This window comes from Tursiops truncatus, chromosome 1 (genome assembly GCF_011762595.2).
Source record: "Tursiops truncatus isolate mTurTru1 chromosome 1, mTurTru1.mat.Y, whole genome shotgun sequence".
NCBI lineage: Eukaryota > Metazoa > Chordata > Mammalia > Artiodactyla > Delphinidae > Tursiops > Tursiops truncatus.
This window is the reverse complement of record NC_047034.1, coordinates 169,380,333-169,396,257: the sequence shown is the minus strand read 5'-3', so window position 1 is coordinate 169,396,257 and position 15,925 is coordinate 169,380,333. Positions and strand designations below refer to the sequence as shown.

Sequence of the window (15,925 nt, the reverse complement as noted above, 5' to 3'; positions counted from 1 at the left end):
TTTCGGTCTCTCCCTTTCCATATCTGTAACTCCCTTCTTGGATGTGAAAATCTGTGTTTCCTTGGTCCTTACAATATTTACCAAGTTGCTGAATCCCCGCACAGGTTAACAGTCTCCCACCACTGCCATCCCCCCCACACAGGGATGCCCTCCTCACCCCTCTTGGGCTCTGGCCACCCTCCATACCCTGCTGGGGCTCCGACACCCGCTGTGGCCGGCTCCCCCCTCGTGGATGACCTTCTCACCCCTTTGGGTTCTGATACCCATACCAGATCACCCTCCCATGGGGTATCCTTGTCCCCTTGCTCAGGCTCTGATTGTCCTCTGGGCCACTGTTACCCCTGTGAACACTCTCCTTCCCAGAGCTAGTAAGTTGCAAAGCCCAGATTCAAACCCAAGTCTGTCTGATGCAGACCCTAAGATCACTGCATTCTCCAAACAGTCCCGAGAAGGAGCCCGCTTTATCTCCCAAGTGAATTTTCCCAACTCAAGGGAATTGAGGAGGTTCTTAGCCTCAGCCAGGGCTGCTTCTCCTGGGGGAGGGAGGACAGGGACCCCACCTGTAGCCCTTCTGCTGGGCTGTGCGCCAGCTCCTCTGCTCCTGCCAGCTCATGGCTTCAGAAGGGACCTTGGGTCTCCCCAGGGGTGAATTCAGGAACTGGGAGTGATCCGGCTGCCTATGGCAGATAATAAAAACAGCTCACCATTTTTTCAGCACTTTACAGTTCACAAAGCCCTTAGCAAATCTGCTGAGTCTTCATCAGAGCCCTACGAGATAAAGATCAGTAAACCCATTTTACAGTCAGTGAACTGAGGCTCAGACTGGGGAAGGGGCGTGAACAAAGTCCGCATCAGACAACCAGTGAGTGTCAGAGCCAGAACTGCGCTCAGGCCAGGCTGACCCAGGCCTGATCCTTTGCTCCTCCCCCTCTGGCACTCCCCACCTCTCCACTCTCCTCTTCGAGCGATGGCTTGGCTCAGAAGGGCCCACATCTCCCCCGCGGGCCTCTCCTGAGAACCCCAGGTACGTAGCTACAGTTGCATGCAACAGGGCTGGGCAGTCCTGTCCCTGCCTCTCGGAGCTATAATCTGGGGCAGACATCATGGGCGGCTGCGGCACCAACCACAGTGCAGGTTGTATCCACACCCTCTCTTCCTAGAAGCCCAGCCACCCACTCCCTTTATTGGGACCAACAAACTAAGGGGTGATCTGTGTTGTTCGGGGTTAGCCCTCGTTTGCCTTGTCCCCAGTGACTCCTATGGGCGCCCAGGATGGATGGTCCCCTCAACGGGCCGGCCCAGCACTGGCGCAGGACAAAACCCTGGTGTCAGCAGGCCCAGGGCCAAGACCCACCCGCGAGTGAGGGCGGCTCCCCGCCGGGCACTTGTGGCTCTGCTCAGCCTTGTCGCAGACGGGCTGGCCAGGCAGGCGGGAGGCACACTCATTAGCCGGCACATGTCCAGGGCCCTGAGCCACCGGGCAGCCTCGTGGGAGCCCCAGGCAGGCCAGGCGACTCCTCCGGGTCCCTGGGAGAGGTCCCTGCGTGAGTCAGCCCCAAGCTGAGCTCAGCACAGAACTTCTTCCCTGGTCAGCCAAGGAAGCCACTTCCCACGGTGGGAACAGCCTTTGTGCCCCAAATTCCACAGAAGGGGACCTGAGTCTCCACATGGCCACGGCCGGGGCTACGTGACACCTGGTAAGGCGAGGAGATGAGTGCCCGCCAGGTGGGGCCTCCACGCACCCCAGCAAACTGAAGGAACCCCCTTACCCTCCCGATGCATACTGGGGGGCCACCCCCCTCCCCCAGGGGGTGGAGAAGGTCACAGACAGAAAAGGGGCCATCGGAGACAGGACCTTGGCCCTGTGAGCCCTCGGTGGCCCTGGTGAAGGATGGGCCAGGCACAGATGCCTTCTAGTGCTGGTCGGGGGGCGCACATTACCAAGGCACGGCAAGCCCACCGGAAGTGGAAAGGTCATTGGGTGACGTTGGCCGGCTGGCCCCCAGCTCACGATGCTGCCTCAGCTTCCCCGTCTGTAAAGTGAGACCGTTGTTTCTGACCAGTGGTCTCTATTCTGTTCTCCGTGGAGCCGCAGCCCCCTTGGGGGAGGGGTGGACATACCAAGAAGGTGGGCCACCAGCTCCCACTGAGACAATGTCCCCAGAGCTGGACCTTGGATTTCTCTTCACCTGTGGCGGAGGTGGGGGATGGTTGGGGGCGGGGTGGCGTGGTCCATTTAGAGTTTGGCTGGAAAATAATAAGGTGTGAAAACCACTGACCCAGGGGAGCCTAGGAGCCCTTAGCACGGCCATCCCCGGCTTCCTTCCCTCCCTCTCCTATTAAGCTCATTCAGCACCCGGACTGCGTAGCCCCACTGGGCTCAGGGCACTGGGCGTACTGAGGCACAACGAACACCTGGTCCCTGCGACCTGTGAACAGGTAGGAGTAAGCCCAGGTCCAGCAGATGGGGCTGGGGACAGAAATGAGTTGAGGGCTGCCTCAGTTTCCCTAAGGTGCTCATCCTTGAAAGGGCAAACTAAGTGCAGGCCTGCTGGTGGCATGTCCTCCAGTTTCCCTAGTTCAATGCCAGGGGCACGGGCAGAACACGATTGCACTCCTGCCTCTGGGGATCTTGCGGTGCCAGGGAGCTGATGCTTACAGAGATGATTCCACCCAAGCCAGAGAGGGCTGTGATCAAGAAATGAGCAGTCAGGGGGCCAGCTGTGAACACACAACCAGGTGGATAAATACGGCAACTTCAGAGCGTGACAGGTGCTACAAAGACAATAAAATGGGCAGCAGGATAGAGAGAGATGGGGACGATATTGGACAGATGCTGGGAAAGACCCCTTTGAGGAGGTGACATGTGACTCAAGTACCCCGAAAGAGGCTAAGAGAATCTGAGGAAAGAGCGTTCTTCATGAGCAAAGGCCCTAGGGTTGGAAAGGGCTTGGCTTGTTGGAGGGACAGAGGCCAGTGTGGGTGCAGCTGTTTCCTCACAGGCTACACAGCCCCATTGCCTTTTGGGGGCACCTGCCCCAGCCCCCAGTCCCACCCTGGCACGCAGGAACATGCACACAGAGAATTCTCTGCTTCCTCCATCGGTGGATGCAGAGTCACAGATGAGGAGAATTCCTGCCTCATGGAGACCAGGCCCCAGGCCATCAGAAGAGGATCGCAGCCTGCCCCAGGGCAGGCTGGGAAAATCCCAAGAGACAAGAATTGAGGATCTTGGCTGTGTGGCTGCCTCCCTGTCCCCCCAGCCTGCCTGGGCTCAGGTGCCCAGACACGTGCCAGCCTCTACCTGGTGGGGGCCCCACCCTGGCAGACGGAGCTTGCCCAAGAAGAGATGATATCACCGCCTTCTGGCCAGGGGACCGGCTCTACAGAGAGTGATGGGGCAGCCGTCCTGGCGGTGGGGCGGGGAGGGCAGGGCTCCCCTGACTCCAAAGGAAGGCAGGGTGGGAGGTATCGATGCTCGTTGTCACAGCTCCCAGCCCTCCCGTCCTTCTGAGACCTGTCTGTGAACCCGAGGGGCCATTTCCAGGCCCAAGTTTACGTTTGCCAAAACACCGGGAGCCTGGAAACGCTCAGGTTCTGCCAGCGAGTCTTTCCTGAGGACCAGCCAGAGCAGGGGCTGGGCTGGGGGAGGGGAAGGAGGGCCACTTTGACATGTTTTACGAAGGCAGGGTTGGCAGCCACTCTAGATAGAGATGTCACAGTGGAGACAGGATGGAAGGGTGGAGGGAGCCAGCTAGGCTGTTACCACCCTGGGCGGTGGCCTCACACCCACCTCGGGAAGGGGTGGCCAGGCGTGTCCAGAGGCACCCAGTCACAGGGCGCCTGGCCACCGGCTTTGGGCCACACGGCCCTCCTGAGGGCCGAGCCTGAGTCCCTCTCACACCTGTGATCCCCCAGAGGCCTGCTGCTTCTGGCCCTTACACCTTCCTCTCTGCTGTCCTGCCTGGAACTTCCTTCCCCTGCCCCCCACCCCACCCCGGCCCCAGTCTACGTTTCACTGGTTATTGGGACTCAGCCCAGGGGGCCGCTCCAGGAAGCCTCCCTGACCCCGGCCCCTCACCCCATGGTTCAGCCACTCTGCCCACCAGCTCAAGTCCCCTCTGTCACGGCCTCCATCCTCCTGTCCACTCCTCGGCTCGGGACCGACAGCCTTCTTTCACGGCAGGCTGAAGAGGGACGTGACCAGTAGTTGTCCCCGTCCCCCAGGCCTGCCACAGAGGAGGTGCTCAGAGGGCACCAGGCAAAGGAGGGAACGGAGGCTTCGAGTGGCCGGCAGTCAGTCAAACGGCATCACAAATAGTCAGGCACTCGGAAGGGAGGGGCTGGCAAAGTCCCCAGCCCAGGCTTCTCTTGATGGGAGGTTGTAATGAGACCCTCATCAAGCCCTTGACCTGACTTCTGGTTATGGGACAGGAGCAGGTAGAAGAACCAGTTAAATGACATTTCAGCGAAACAGACAAATCCTGCTGTGGAACATTCTAAAAGACCTCCTACCCGGGCTCTTCAAAACGCCACTGTTGTGGGGAAAAGGTGGGGGTGGAGATCTTCTGGAATACAAAGACAACTAAAGAAAAAGGCATCCGTCAGCCTCTGGAAACCACTCACCGAGTCCTGCCCTGCGAGGTCCCTCTATCACCCCCAACCCGGGCCTCAGTATTCCCATCTGTGAAATGGGAAATGAGCAGCCGAGTGGGTGGAGAAATGGAAGGCTAAGCCTCTGGGGGGCTTCCAGGAGCACCAGGAGAAGACCTGGTCTCGTCCAACCCCCTCAAGCTAGAGACAGGCCAGCAGGGCCTGGGACATGCCCTGGGTCACGCGGACCCATGTCCTGTCCACTGCGGCCAGGCCACCTTCCTCCCAGTCCTGCACCTCCCCCGCCGCCCAGCACCCCAGCTGCGCCCTACACCTGCAGCCCCTCCCGGGTCCACCGCCCACTCACCTGGCACCAGGCCTTTCCCAGGGCAGCACCTACACTGGCTGTGAGACATGCCCAGACCCTCAGGGGCTGGCCTCCCTCCACATACCCTCCCCCACAGCTGTCCCGGCCCCTCTGGAGATTCTGCTCCCTCCACTTAGGAACCCCTGTCTCAAACGCCACTTCCTCCAAGAAGTCCTCCCCCGACGCCAGCACACGCCCCCCCATCCAGAGGTGGTTTCTCCCTCCCTGAGGGTCCCGGCTGTCCTGTGCCTCAGTCCACCGGGCCTCAACCCTCTCCCTTCATCCCTGAGGTGTCCCTCTGGCCTCCCCTGGAGGCCCGGCCCTGAGCTTGGGCACAGAGAGGCCTCCATGGATGTGTCTGCGAACGCTGCCCTGTGCCAGGCTCCCAGCGGCTCCTGATAACAGCCGTGTGGTCGTGACAGCACTGTGCCGGGGGCCTAGTGGTCGTAATCTTGCTCAGCTCTGCTGTTGGGATGAGTAGCTCCGAGCGATTAAGCAATCTGCCCAAGGGGGTTGGTGACTGGCGGGGCTGGGACGAGACCCCAGGTCAACGGGACACCAAAGCTTCCCTGTAACGCAAACTCCCCCATTTCCCAGGCCCACCACCTGGGGGAAAACAGCTGTCCTTGTTTTTGGCCTCTGATTCATCTGAACCCACCTGTAAGTCGTGGGCGCCCCGCCTCAATCCCCACGAAGGCTGTGCAAGCCCTTGCTTTCCTAGCCTCCCTGCAGCCTGCCCAGACTTTGAAACCAGAGCCAGGGATCAAGAAACAGGATCAATGTGAGAACTTGTTGGGGGCCGGCGGGGGTGGGAGCGGCCGTGGGGCACAGGCAGGCCGGGTGTCTGGAGGAAGGTGGACTGTGTGGACCAGATGAAGTGAGGGAGGGGTGCTGGACACTGTCGCTGCCCACTGCACAGCACTCCCGCCCCTGCCTCTGGCTCGGGGGGACCCGGGAGCATTCATGTCCCTGCCCTGTCCAGCCCCAGGGAGGGACACTTTTGTCTGAGCCAAGCTGGGCTGTCTTGTCTCCTGACAGGGACTGGCACAGAGATGGGTCAGGGACCCATCTTCGGCCCATGAGACGTGAGGGGGAACCCCTGGGGACTTCCGGGAGAGGTTTCCCGAGGCTCTGATGCAGGGATAGGCAGGCCCCATCTTTCTCCGGTGTGGTCAGGCCAGGCGGGAAGCGATACAGGGACCCCTGGGGGCAGTAGCCCTGTGGGACCTGGAGGGTCGCCGCCTGGGAGCAGAGCCGACAGACAAGGCCCAAGATGTGCTCGCTCGGAGACCCCGGATCAGCTACTCCTGGGTCCCCCTCTGGATTTGCTGTTGGGTGAGACGGTAGGTCCCCTTAACCACTCAGGCCGGTTCGCATCGGACCTCTGTCACTCACAGCCACGAGCCTCTCAGCCCCTCCACGTCCCATGGCGACACCAGCACCCTAGTCACTGGTCACAGCGTTTGTTTCACCTCCAGCACTGTCTTCAGCAGGTGGTACCGAGGGCAAGCAGGGGGTCAGCCTGTGGGGTTTTGCTGTAAATCTACACGTGGCAGTGTGACTACAGGCACAGGATGGCATGGGGAAGTTTAGGGACTTCGAACGGCTGACGGGGGGCGACGGGGGCCCCCAGTCTGCGTCTCTCTTCACCGTAACCCACTGTGGATCCCTCTTCCAAAGCAGGACTCAGTGAACATTTTCTGCAAAGAGCCAGAGAGTCACATTTCGGGCTCTGTGAGCCACATACGGTCTCTGTTGCATATTCTGTGCTTTTCTTCCAACCCTTTAAAAATGTACAAACTATCCTGGCTCTCAGGTGGTGCGAAAGCAGCCAGATGTGTCTCACCCCGGACACCCTCCCTGAACCAGTTAGCCTCTTTCAGCCAAGTCAGCCTCTGGGGCACTAGGGAGCTTTTCCTGTTTGCCCCCCACAGGCCCGGCCACTCAAGTCCAGATGTTTCCAAGAGAGCGTCCAGCTGGGATAAGCACAGAGACGAGGTGGCAAAGAGATGACGGCTGTGGACTATGGCCTCAGGTGGACTTGGACTCAAATCCCTGTTCGGCCACTTCTGACAGGGCGGCTTCGGTTTCATCATCTGGAAAATGGGGAGGATTCTAGTGCCAACCTCATAGGGTGGCTGTGAGGCTCAAAACACCCCGTGAGCACTTTCCGCGGAGCGAGGCCCATGGCGGCTGGTTAGGACCATGTAGGGAAACATCTGGGGCCTCCTCTGAATGGCACGTCCACCAGCTTCTCAGTGAAGCTGCATGCCCCGCGGTGCTGATACCCAGGAGCCTGTGCAAGTCCCTGTCCCTCCCCGGCCTTGGTTTCCCCCCAGAGTGGCTCATTGGACAGATCTCCGTCCACCCTCCACCCTCCCAGGAGTTAATGAGATGGAAACCCCCATGCCCGTGGGTGCATCCTGTCCTCTCCCAAGCCAGGCCGGGGGCAGCACAGCGCAGCACGGAGGGGAGCAAGGCGGGGGCCAGGCCCGACCTGCCCATCAGGTTCCTGCTGCCTCAGCATCTCCCCTTTCTCTGGGAGAAGGCCCCTCCAGAGCTGTGGGAGGGGACCCCGGGAAGGTGGGTGCTTCTCCTCTGGTCTGCTGCCTCCCCCAGGTTCCCTTCAGACTCTGAGAAGCCCATGAGCCACTCTCCCTGCAGCCCTGCCCCACCGGCTGGGGGACAACCAGAGTCAAGGGCGGGGGGCAGGGTGGGGCCTCTCAGCAGGACTCCATGAAAGGCCCCTCGGAAGCCTCGTTCCCACATCAGCGAGACGCTTCTCAGGACCCACAAGTGTTTGGCACCTACGCTGAGCTGGGCGCTTTGCAAACATGGTCACGTTTATCCTGTGAGGCAGCACTGCTCACGGCCTTTACAGGGGACCTACTGAGGCCTGCAGGGTCTGCCAGGCGTAAAGAAGGCAGAATCAGAACCCAGGACTGTCTGACTCCAAAGCCCCCGGACTTCCCACCCGCTGCCCCGGCCTTAGAGTTGGAAGTGACTTTTGATATCATCATCCCCTGCCCCCGCCCCCACCTCCATGTGGCACGTCTGTGGTTAAGACCCAGCCTCTGCCTGGGTAACTCCAGTGATAGAAGACTCACTACCTTCAAACAGCTCTTGTCACTGTAGGAGCCCTGCCGTGGATGGAACACCACCCAGGCCTGTGAAAGCCCTTCTTGGGCTGCCTCGTTCATAACCCCAACAATTTATGTTTCCAGAGCCTCCTCTGAGCCGCGGGCTGCATAAGCGCTCCCTTGGCTGACCCCCAATGAGGTGTGCTCATCTCACATGTGGAGAAACTGAGGCTCGGAGAGGTAACTGAGGCTGCACAGCCAGCTCTGAACCCAAATCTGACCCCAAGCCCTTTCCCTGGAGCCCTGGCTCCCAGGCCCCACCCCACCCCTGAGCTGAGCAGCCTGGTGGGCAGAGGAGGGCACGTGTGCGGGGAAGGCCATCATCAGGTGTGGCCAGTCTGGAACCATCTGAACCCCCCCAGTGGGGCTGCCTGTTGAGAAAAACAAGGACCCAAGAAGCAATTAGCCCAGAAAATGGTTCGGGACAGGAAGGGACTAACTTTTTCTGCCCGATGTCCGTTGGTGCTGTCAGGGGACGCAGGCTGGGGGAGGCCGAGTTCTTGCCCTGGACCAGCTTCCACTCCTGCCCAAGCTCTGCCGAGGGCTCCGCTCTGGGGCCTGTCACAGACCTGTACGGCCACCGTGTCGGCAACCTGCCTGCAACTGCAGCAGGCACGGGGAAGCACCAGGGGTACATACCAGGAAAAGCTGTGGCCGTGAAAGCAAGAGACTTGATGCGACTGGGCTGAGGCCAAAATTCTGAGGACTTTGCAAGAAACCAAAATATGAAGGGCAGAGAAAAAGAAGTGAACACCTTGTCATGAGCCTTGGAGACCTCAGCCTTGCAGGCCCAAGGAACCAAGCCGTGGTTAAGCTTCCGAAGGCCCTCGGTCAAAGCGTGAGGCCCCAAGGCGTTGCCATGAGCGCGGCTCAGCCTCCATCAGTGCCCGCCACCCGGCAGGCAGGGCTAGTCCCACCTGTTTACCCCGCACCCTCCCCTACTCTCCCCGCTGCCTTTGCTGTCCCAGACGAAGCTGTTCCAATCTATTCCCTGCTAGGATGTTACGTCACAGCAACTCCACATGGTAACGTGGACCTGGGATGTCTCCTGGGAGACGACCAGAAAACGGGAGATGATGGACCTACGAGAGGGAATGAACTTGCTGTGCTCAGTGTGAGAAGCAAGTGTGCCTGAGACCAAGGTCCGTCATCCACCTTCAAAGCTGGACATATCTGGACCTCACCTGAGACGTGGAGCTTCGTTAAAGAAAAAGCCAGGATTCTGCAGACTGCAAATGAATTCATCAGTAGTAAGAGCGGCCATTTCCTTACTACATGGCAACCAAGTAAACGCGCGTAAACGTGGCAACCACCTGACCCCGTAGATACCGACATTCCCATTTTACAGATGAGGAGACTGTGAAGACACCCAGGGTGGTGGAGCTGGGGTCTGAACAAAGGAGTGAGCGCCTGATGCCCTTAGAGGCCGCTGCCCCCTCCCTCGAGCCCATCCGTCGCTCAGAAAGCCCCGTCGCCCACCCACACCACCGTGCACTCCTATGCACTTGGCACATGCATGTTCTCGTCTGCCAGGGCCTGCCTGCCTCTAGCTGGGGTTTTGGGGGGTTTTTTTTAAAGATTTTTTTGATGTGGGCTTCCCTGGTGGTGCAGTGGTTGAGAGTCCACCTGCCGATGCAGGGGACATGGTTTCGTGCCCCAGTCCGGGAGGATCCCACATGCCGTGGAGCGGCTGGGCCTGTGAGCCATGGCCGCTGAGCCTGTGCGTCCGGAGCCTGTGCTCCGCAACGGGAGAGGCCACAACAGCGAGAGGCCCGCGTACCGCAAAAAAAAATGTGGACCATTTTTAAAGTCTTTATTGAATTTGTTACAATATTGCTTCTGTTTTATCTTTTGTTTTTTGGCTGCGAGGCATGTGGGATCTTAGCTCCCCGACCAAGGATCGAACCTGCACCCCCTGCACTGGAAGGCGAAGCCTTAACCACTGGACTGCCAGGGAAGTCCCTCCAGCTGGGCTCTTGCAACAAATTGCCCTTGTTTCTCTGGCTAAAGCCCAAGCACGACACTCACTCCTGCTTGTGTCTGCCCGGTCAGGGGCTCCGGGGAAGACACACTAAGTCCTGGCTCTGGGAGTCTTCTGAAGGGACCTAGAGGCCCCTTCTGTCCCAAATGGTCTGGCCTGAGGGGTGAGCCACATAAACTGGACGTCAAGATAGGGGACACTGTCACTCGGGAAAGCAGGTGGCAGAGTGGCTCACAGGGAAGTGAAGGAGACAGCCACTATCGAGCTCTTCTTCCCCGCGAGGCCATGTCTGGATGAGCCTTGCCCTACAATCTGGGGAGAGGCTCGTGGGAGTCCTGCTGCCTCGCTAAGAGGGCTGCTGCCCATGAACGTGGGGAAGCAGGTCTCAAGGCCCCCAGAGGCAGCTGCCACAGTGGTTCAGGACACGACTTCGGAGGCGCAAACCTCAGCTCTGGCAGCTACAGGCTGGGTGGCCTTGAGCAATCGATGCTGGTTCAGAGAAGGCGCTCAGTAAAGGGCAGCCACTCAAAGTCTGCCCCAGGCCCTCTCCCAACATGGCAACACTGAAGAGAAGTCGCCAAAGGATTTCCCATTTGAAGTTAACAGGGGACCGTCAAATGCCTCTGCTGTAGAAAGACGGCGCTGAGCCGGCCTTTGGCAGAGGACTAGAAAGTCACATGTCTTTGGGCTCCAGCTCTTAAGGCCAAAACTTAAGAGAAGCCAAGGCGTTTGTTTCAGGAAAGATCATAGCCGTCAAATGCGGTGCCCCAACTTGCTGGCCGAGAACAGACAGGCTCCATTTGGCGCCAAGAGACGGCGAATGTGACACACGCAGGCCTCCCTGCTGACGCCAGACAGGGCTGTGCAGTCAAGGAGAAGTGTTTGGCCAGTGTCACTAAGGAGGGGTTCAAGCACAGGCAACACCTTCCTTTCCAATGTGTATTAAGTCATTTGTTTATTTCTCAAGATGTGCACACTCAAGTATTCAGTTGGCCAGGACAACTCGTGGCTCCTAGATATGTACAGGTCCTTCGACGGCTCGGGTTACAGACAACTTCATAGCTAGTGCACCACACACACCAGATAAAACAGGAAGCCTAAAATCCCCAAGCCACTCCAAGAAAAGTGAGGGAGGGAGGAGGGAGGAGCAATGATGGAGCAACGATGCAGCAACCCGTGGCGGAAATCACACACAGGAGGGGAGAACACAGAGGCAGGCTAGCTTCCATCTCTGTCGACCGCCGTTTCGTGTGGTGCTCAGGGGACTGAGTCCAACAGGTCCTTCAGGAAGCTCTCCGGATCAGTGATTTCTGATAAGAGACCTGGAGAACAGGCAGAGACTGCTTAGCAGCGGCCCTTGCAGCCCCCAGCCCCTGAGTCACGGAGGCTGCGTCCACGCGGGAAACACACTGTGCTCCCACAAGCTCAGACACAGCTGCTCATGGGAGACCGGCGATGACCGCAGAGACAGTCACCAAGCAAACACTCTCTCCTGGGAGGGGAGCTGGGCTCCGACACCTGGCGCTGCGGCAGGATTAAAGGCGTTTAAAGTGGCAGCGGCCAGCTCACGATCTCCCCAGGGCGGAGGTGCTAAACCCGGGTCCATGGACCCTGCAGGGGCCTGTAAGTCCACTGAAACTCAGTGCGCAATGGAGGGTGGGCGGGGGGGTCCTCTGGAGAGAGTGTCTACAGCCTTCAGCAGATTCTCAGAGGGACCTGGGGCCAAACACAGGCTAACTCCACTGCCCTCGAGGGCTGGGAGGAACAGGGTAGGGTGAAAGAACCCAACCCCTAGTCCAGGGCCTGGGGCAAGCTGCCAGAGCTCAGGAGCTCCGTTTCCTCCACTGCCAAATGGGGACAGTGACAAGTCCTCGTCACATCACCCTGGGGATTAGATGAGGCCAGTTATGTGAAAGTACCCAGGGCACAGAAGGTGCTCGCTCAATCAGCATCAGGTCCCCTGCGGCCCATCCCTCCCTCACAAGCAGGGCTCTCACTTGACCAATGCGGGGTCGTTAACCCCGAGGCGGGGCAACACTCAAACTGAAGTCTGGGCTAATGCAGGAAGACTGGCGCCCATCAGCTCTTGCTGGTTTGGAAGGTGTTTTTGTCCCTGCATTTGAGTAGGGTGTGTCGGATGTTCTGAAATTTCCTACCAGTTTGAACAAAGCAATAAAGCCAGGCCGTAAACGCCTGGGCTCGAGTGGAAGGCGGCAGAGGCCTCCCACCTGACCTGCCCCCGCTCTTCCCTGCTCCAGGGCTGATGCAAAGCCCTGAACAGAGGTGAATACCTTCCTTCCCCTGCCTGCCTCTTCCTCCTCTTCCTCGAACTTTGACATTCATATTGACAGTCTTTGTAGACATTCACCAGACCCCTGGGTGACAGGTAAGGCACTGGGCCCTGAGGACACAGACACACAGGCTACCTGCTCTCAGTTGGGGCCACCTCTTGAAGAAAGCAAGGAGTGTAGCCAAGATAAAATGTCTAGGCTGAAAAGACACCCATGGGAGCATCTAGTGAAGTTAACAAAGGAACTGTGGTGAGCGGTGGCAACCTCTGACCGACAGGTAACGGGGGAGGCACCAGACCAGCAAAGGCCCGTCCAGTATGGCTTCCACTGAGGCCACCGCAACAAACGGCCAAACTGGAAGAAAGGCCTGGAGCTTTGGGGAAGCTCCATCCGGGAAGAAAGAGGAATTCACACTGAGCATCACTCCGAACGTTTGAGGGTTCAGTGCCCAGAGGACAGACTAGAAAATGCTAGTGGCGACCTTCTCTTGATAGGGGGATCTGGGGAGATTTTTCCTTGCTCTTCACACTTGACAAAATTGCCGTCAGGGAAAAGGAAACAAGCTCACAGAAGAGTCAGGCAGGTGCGGCTCCCCCCTGCTTTGGCTCTGGGAGCCTACCTTGGAAAGGACGGTGGTGATGGGGGGCTGGACTGCAGTGCCCACACCCTCAGAGCGCACGGGACTTTTAATTCTGGGTTGATTTCCCAGCACTGGCCCAAGTCACCTCCCCCTGCTGTCACCTGATGCTTGGTTATGAAATCCAAACAAATTTTAATGTGTTTGCAATTAGGATGACAAATTTGTTGTGTAACACAATGACTTCATTTTTACCAGCTGGGGGATGAGGAACTGTCTGAGGATGTCTCATGTGAGAGCACTTCAAAGCACCTACTAGCAGAGACGTTCTTTGCTCTCTTTTGATATTTACTATTTATCTTAAGAATCAGAGTTGAAATCTTCCACACCTCCCCGGGGGCAGCTGTGACATAAGATGTCTCAGTCCCCGAAAGGCAGGAGAAGACAGGTAAGCTCCATGTTAGTTCTCTGAACTGTCATAAGAAGCCAGGAAACCAAAAGGGGCTCCAGTGATTTTCCAGCTATGCCCCACTGGGAATTTGTTTAATCTTCAAAGCCTCAGTTACCCCATCTGTAAATGGGGATAACCACAGCTCCGCCTCACACAGGGCTGCCCTGCAGACTGGGAAGTGCGTGCATGAGAACACAGCCCCTGGGGTGAAGTGAGCCGCATGTCACGGCCGCATCTTGTTACCAGGGACCTGGCATGTACACATCTCTCCCAGACCCCTCGGTGGTGGCCCACGGGCTGGTTCTCGCCTGTTTTTTCCTGTGTGTGAAGATGAAAGCGATGGCCAGCCCCACTGAGATCTGTGAAAGATGAAAAACCCTGACACTGACCAGCGGCGTCGAGGAACTCTGAGAAGGTCTCCACTGGCATGAACTCCTCCTGGAAGGCCTTCAGGGCCTTGTCGGCAGCTTCGTGGATGGGCATGTCGTTGTGGCGGATGTACTCTGCCAGAGAGCAGGACCAGCCACCCTCCGTGTTGCTGGTCGGCACCTTCTACGAGAAGCAACAGGACACACAGGCCGGGCGGGTGGCTCAGGTCAGGCAGGGAAGAAGAGGGCCCTCCCATACACATCCAACTTTTCCCTGGAGGATGTGTTCTGCTTCCAGGAACAACAAAATTTCACTTCATTCCTCTCACAGCCCCTCTCCTAAGCACACGTCACATGAACCTACAAGCTTCGAGAGGCGATGCGTTCTTTCCTCCCCATCCCCTCCACCATCAAGCATTTCCCCAAGAAGAGGGACTCGTCAACATGCTTTAATTCAGCTGTTTCATTTAGATGGATGAAAGGAACCACCCCAAACCCTCTGATTCTCTCAAGGCTGAGAGGAGCGTCCCTATTATAAAGTGGGCTGGAGTAAGTTACACTCACACAGGGCAACGGAGTTGATCCAAACAGAGGGGACGAGAGCAAACAGAGAGTGACTCGGGGTGGAGCGGGGGGAGAGCGGCCTATAGAAGAGGGTCTGCAGCAGCCTGAGACCGGGTCACAGGAGCAGTCATGGCTACAAATGCAGTCTACACACGCAGGGGTCGGAGCTAGAGGGTAAAGCCCTCCCCACGGCGGGTCGGCCTGTTTCTCGGGGGAGGCTGATGGAGGAGCCGGCTGCCGAGGCAGGGTCAGAGCCACAAGCACAGACGTCTACGCCCCTGCCAAACCCGGCCACGCTCCCAGCGGCCTCCTTACCTTAAACATGTTATAAATGAGATCAACGAGGGCCCAAAAGAGAAGGGAAGAGCGATAAGCAGAGTAGTCCTTCACCGCCTTGTCTGTCAGCCTGGAAAATAAAACCAAATCCCATGTCCGTGAAGACCCCGGGAGGATACTCCCAAGGACAGAGCCAAGCATTCTGGGAGCAGGGGAAGAGTCACGGGCACTGAGCATCACTCAGCTCCAGCCACTTGCCATCTTCTCAGAGGAACACGGCCACGGGTCAGAGCTTCTGAAGCCCTGGGACCCAGAGGTTTATTCACCACAAGACGCTGCGTGACACAGTCATCTTTAGTAGCGACTCTGCTAAGCCAGGGAAAATGGAAAAGAGGGAGACGTAAGTTGCAACACGGCAGCCAAAAGGCTACTGCCTTAAAGAGTCGCCACAGAGTCCCGTGTTTCCCTGTGTTTAGCCCCCACACGCGCTCTCGGACTTGACGGGACCTAATAAATGCAGGAGGAAACAAGGTTCTACTTCAGTCTTCACATTCCCTCTTGGAGAGTTTTTACCAGCACCCAGCACACCTAAAGCAGTCTCACACAGTAATCTGCCCACCGCGTGCCATGTTAAAACCAGCAAGCTGGTGGACACCTGGCGTCGGACAACAGTGACGTCTCGGATGCGAGCCACAGCCGGCCCAACACCTCCGAAATCCCGGGCTAATCCCAGAGCTCACCGCACCCCTTCGTTTCTAACCAGCATCGCTGCTACTTAATCCAGTGACGCAGTCTGGGATTAGAGAGCAGCCAAGCCCTCGGAACACAGAGGGCCGTCACTGCCAACAGCGTCCACCGCCTTCTCAGCAGACGCTCCTGGTCTGAGGAATGATTACTGCAGGTAGAGCCACCATGAAGTACAGAACGACCAGCACCCACTCTGCACGGTGAGTGAAGTGCCGGTGCTAGGACTTGGTTTCTACAGCCCAAGATCTAGGAGAGGTTTTGTCTGCAAACTGCCTTCATATCTGTAGTAAGTAAAGGCTAGATAAACCCTTGTCGTGGAGCCTCTCCACCCTGGAACAGAGCCCACACCAAAGGCACCAGAACTTAGGATGAAAATGCGTGTGCATGCACGCACCATGTGTTTCTATACGCTAGAATCATAAACATCAGACACGCGTAGATGTTATTCATCTAGAAGCTAAAACTACACTGCATGGGCCTCAAGTGAAGGGACTACCTAGCATGAGACAGGCCAACCACACCTACACTCAGTCAATGTTTAAGTTATTAACCAAAGTGAAGTAAAATAAT

The 15,925-nt window shown here is 57.8% G+C and overlaps 1 protein-coding gene across 7 annotated transcripts in view; it reads right to left on the bottom strand.

Annotated features, from left to right (window-relative positions):
- Positions 1 to 9,898: 9,898 nt before the first annotated feature.
- Positions 9,899 to 15,925, bottom strand: part of UBR4 (ubiquitin protein ligase E3 component n-recognin 4) — a 127,894-nt gene continuing 121,867 nt past the window's right edge. For all 7 annotated transcript variants that reach the window (XM_033842279.2, XM_033842298.2, XM_033842300.2 and 4 more), the window contains 3 exons: positions 14,648 to 14,738; positions 13,790 to 13,952; positions 9,899 to 11,403 (listed from right to left, as the gene is read on the bottom strand). In XM_033842279.2, coding sequence (XP_033698170.1) covers positions 11,339 to 11,403; positions 13,790 to 13,952; positions 14,648 to 14,738 — 319 coding nt within the window. In that variant the 3' untranslated portion in view covers positions 9,899 to 11,338. The remainder of the gene's footprint in view (positions 11,404 to 13,789; positions 13,953 to 14,647; positions 14,739 to 15,925) is intronic.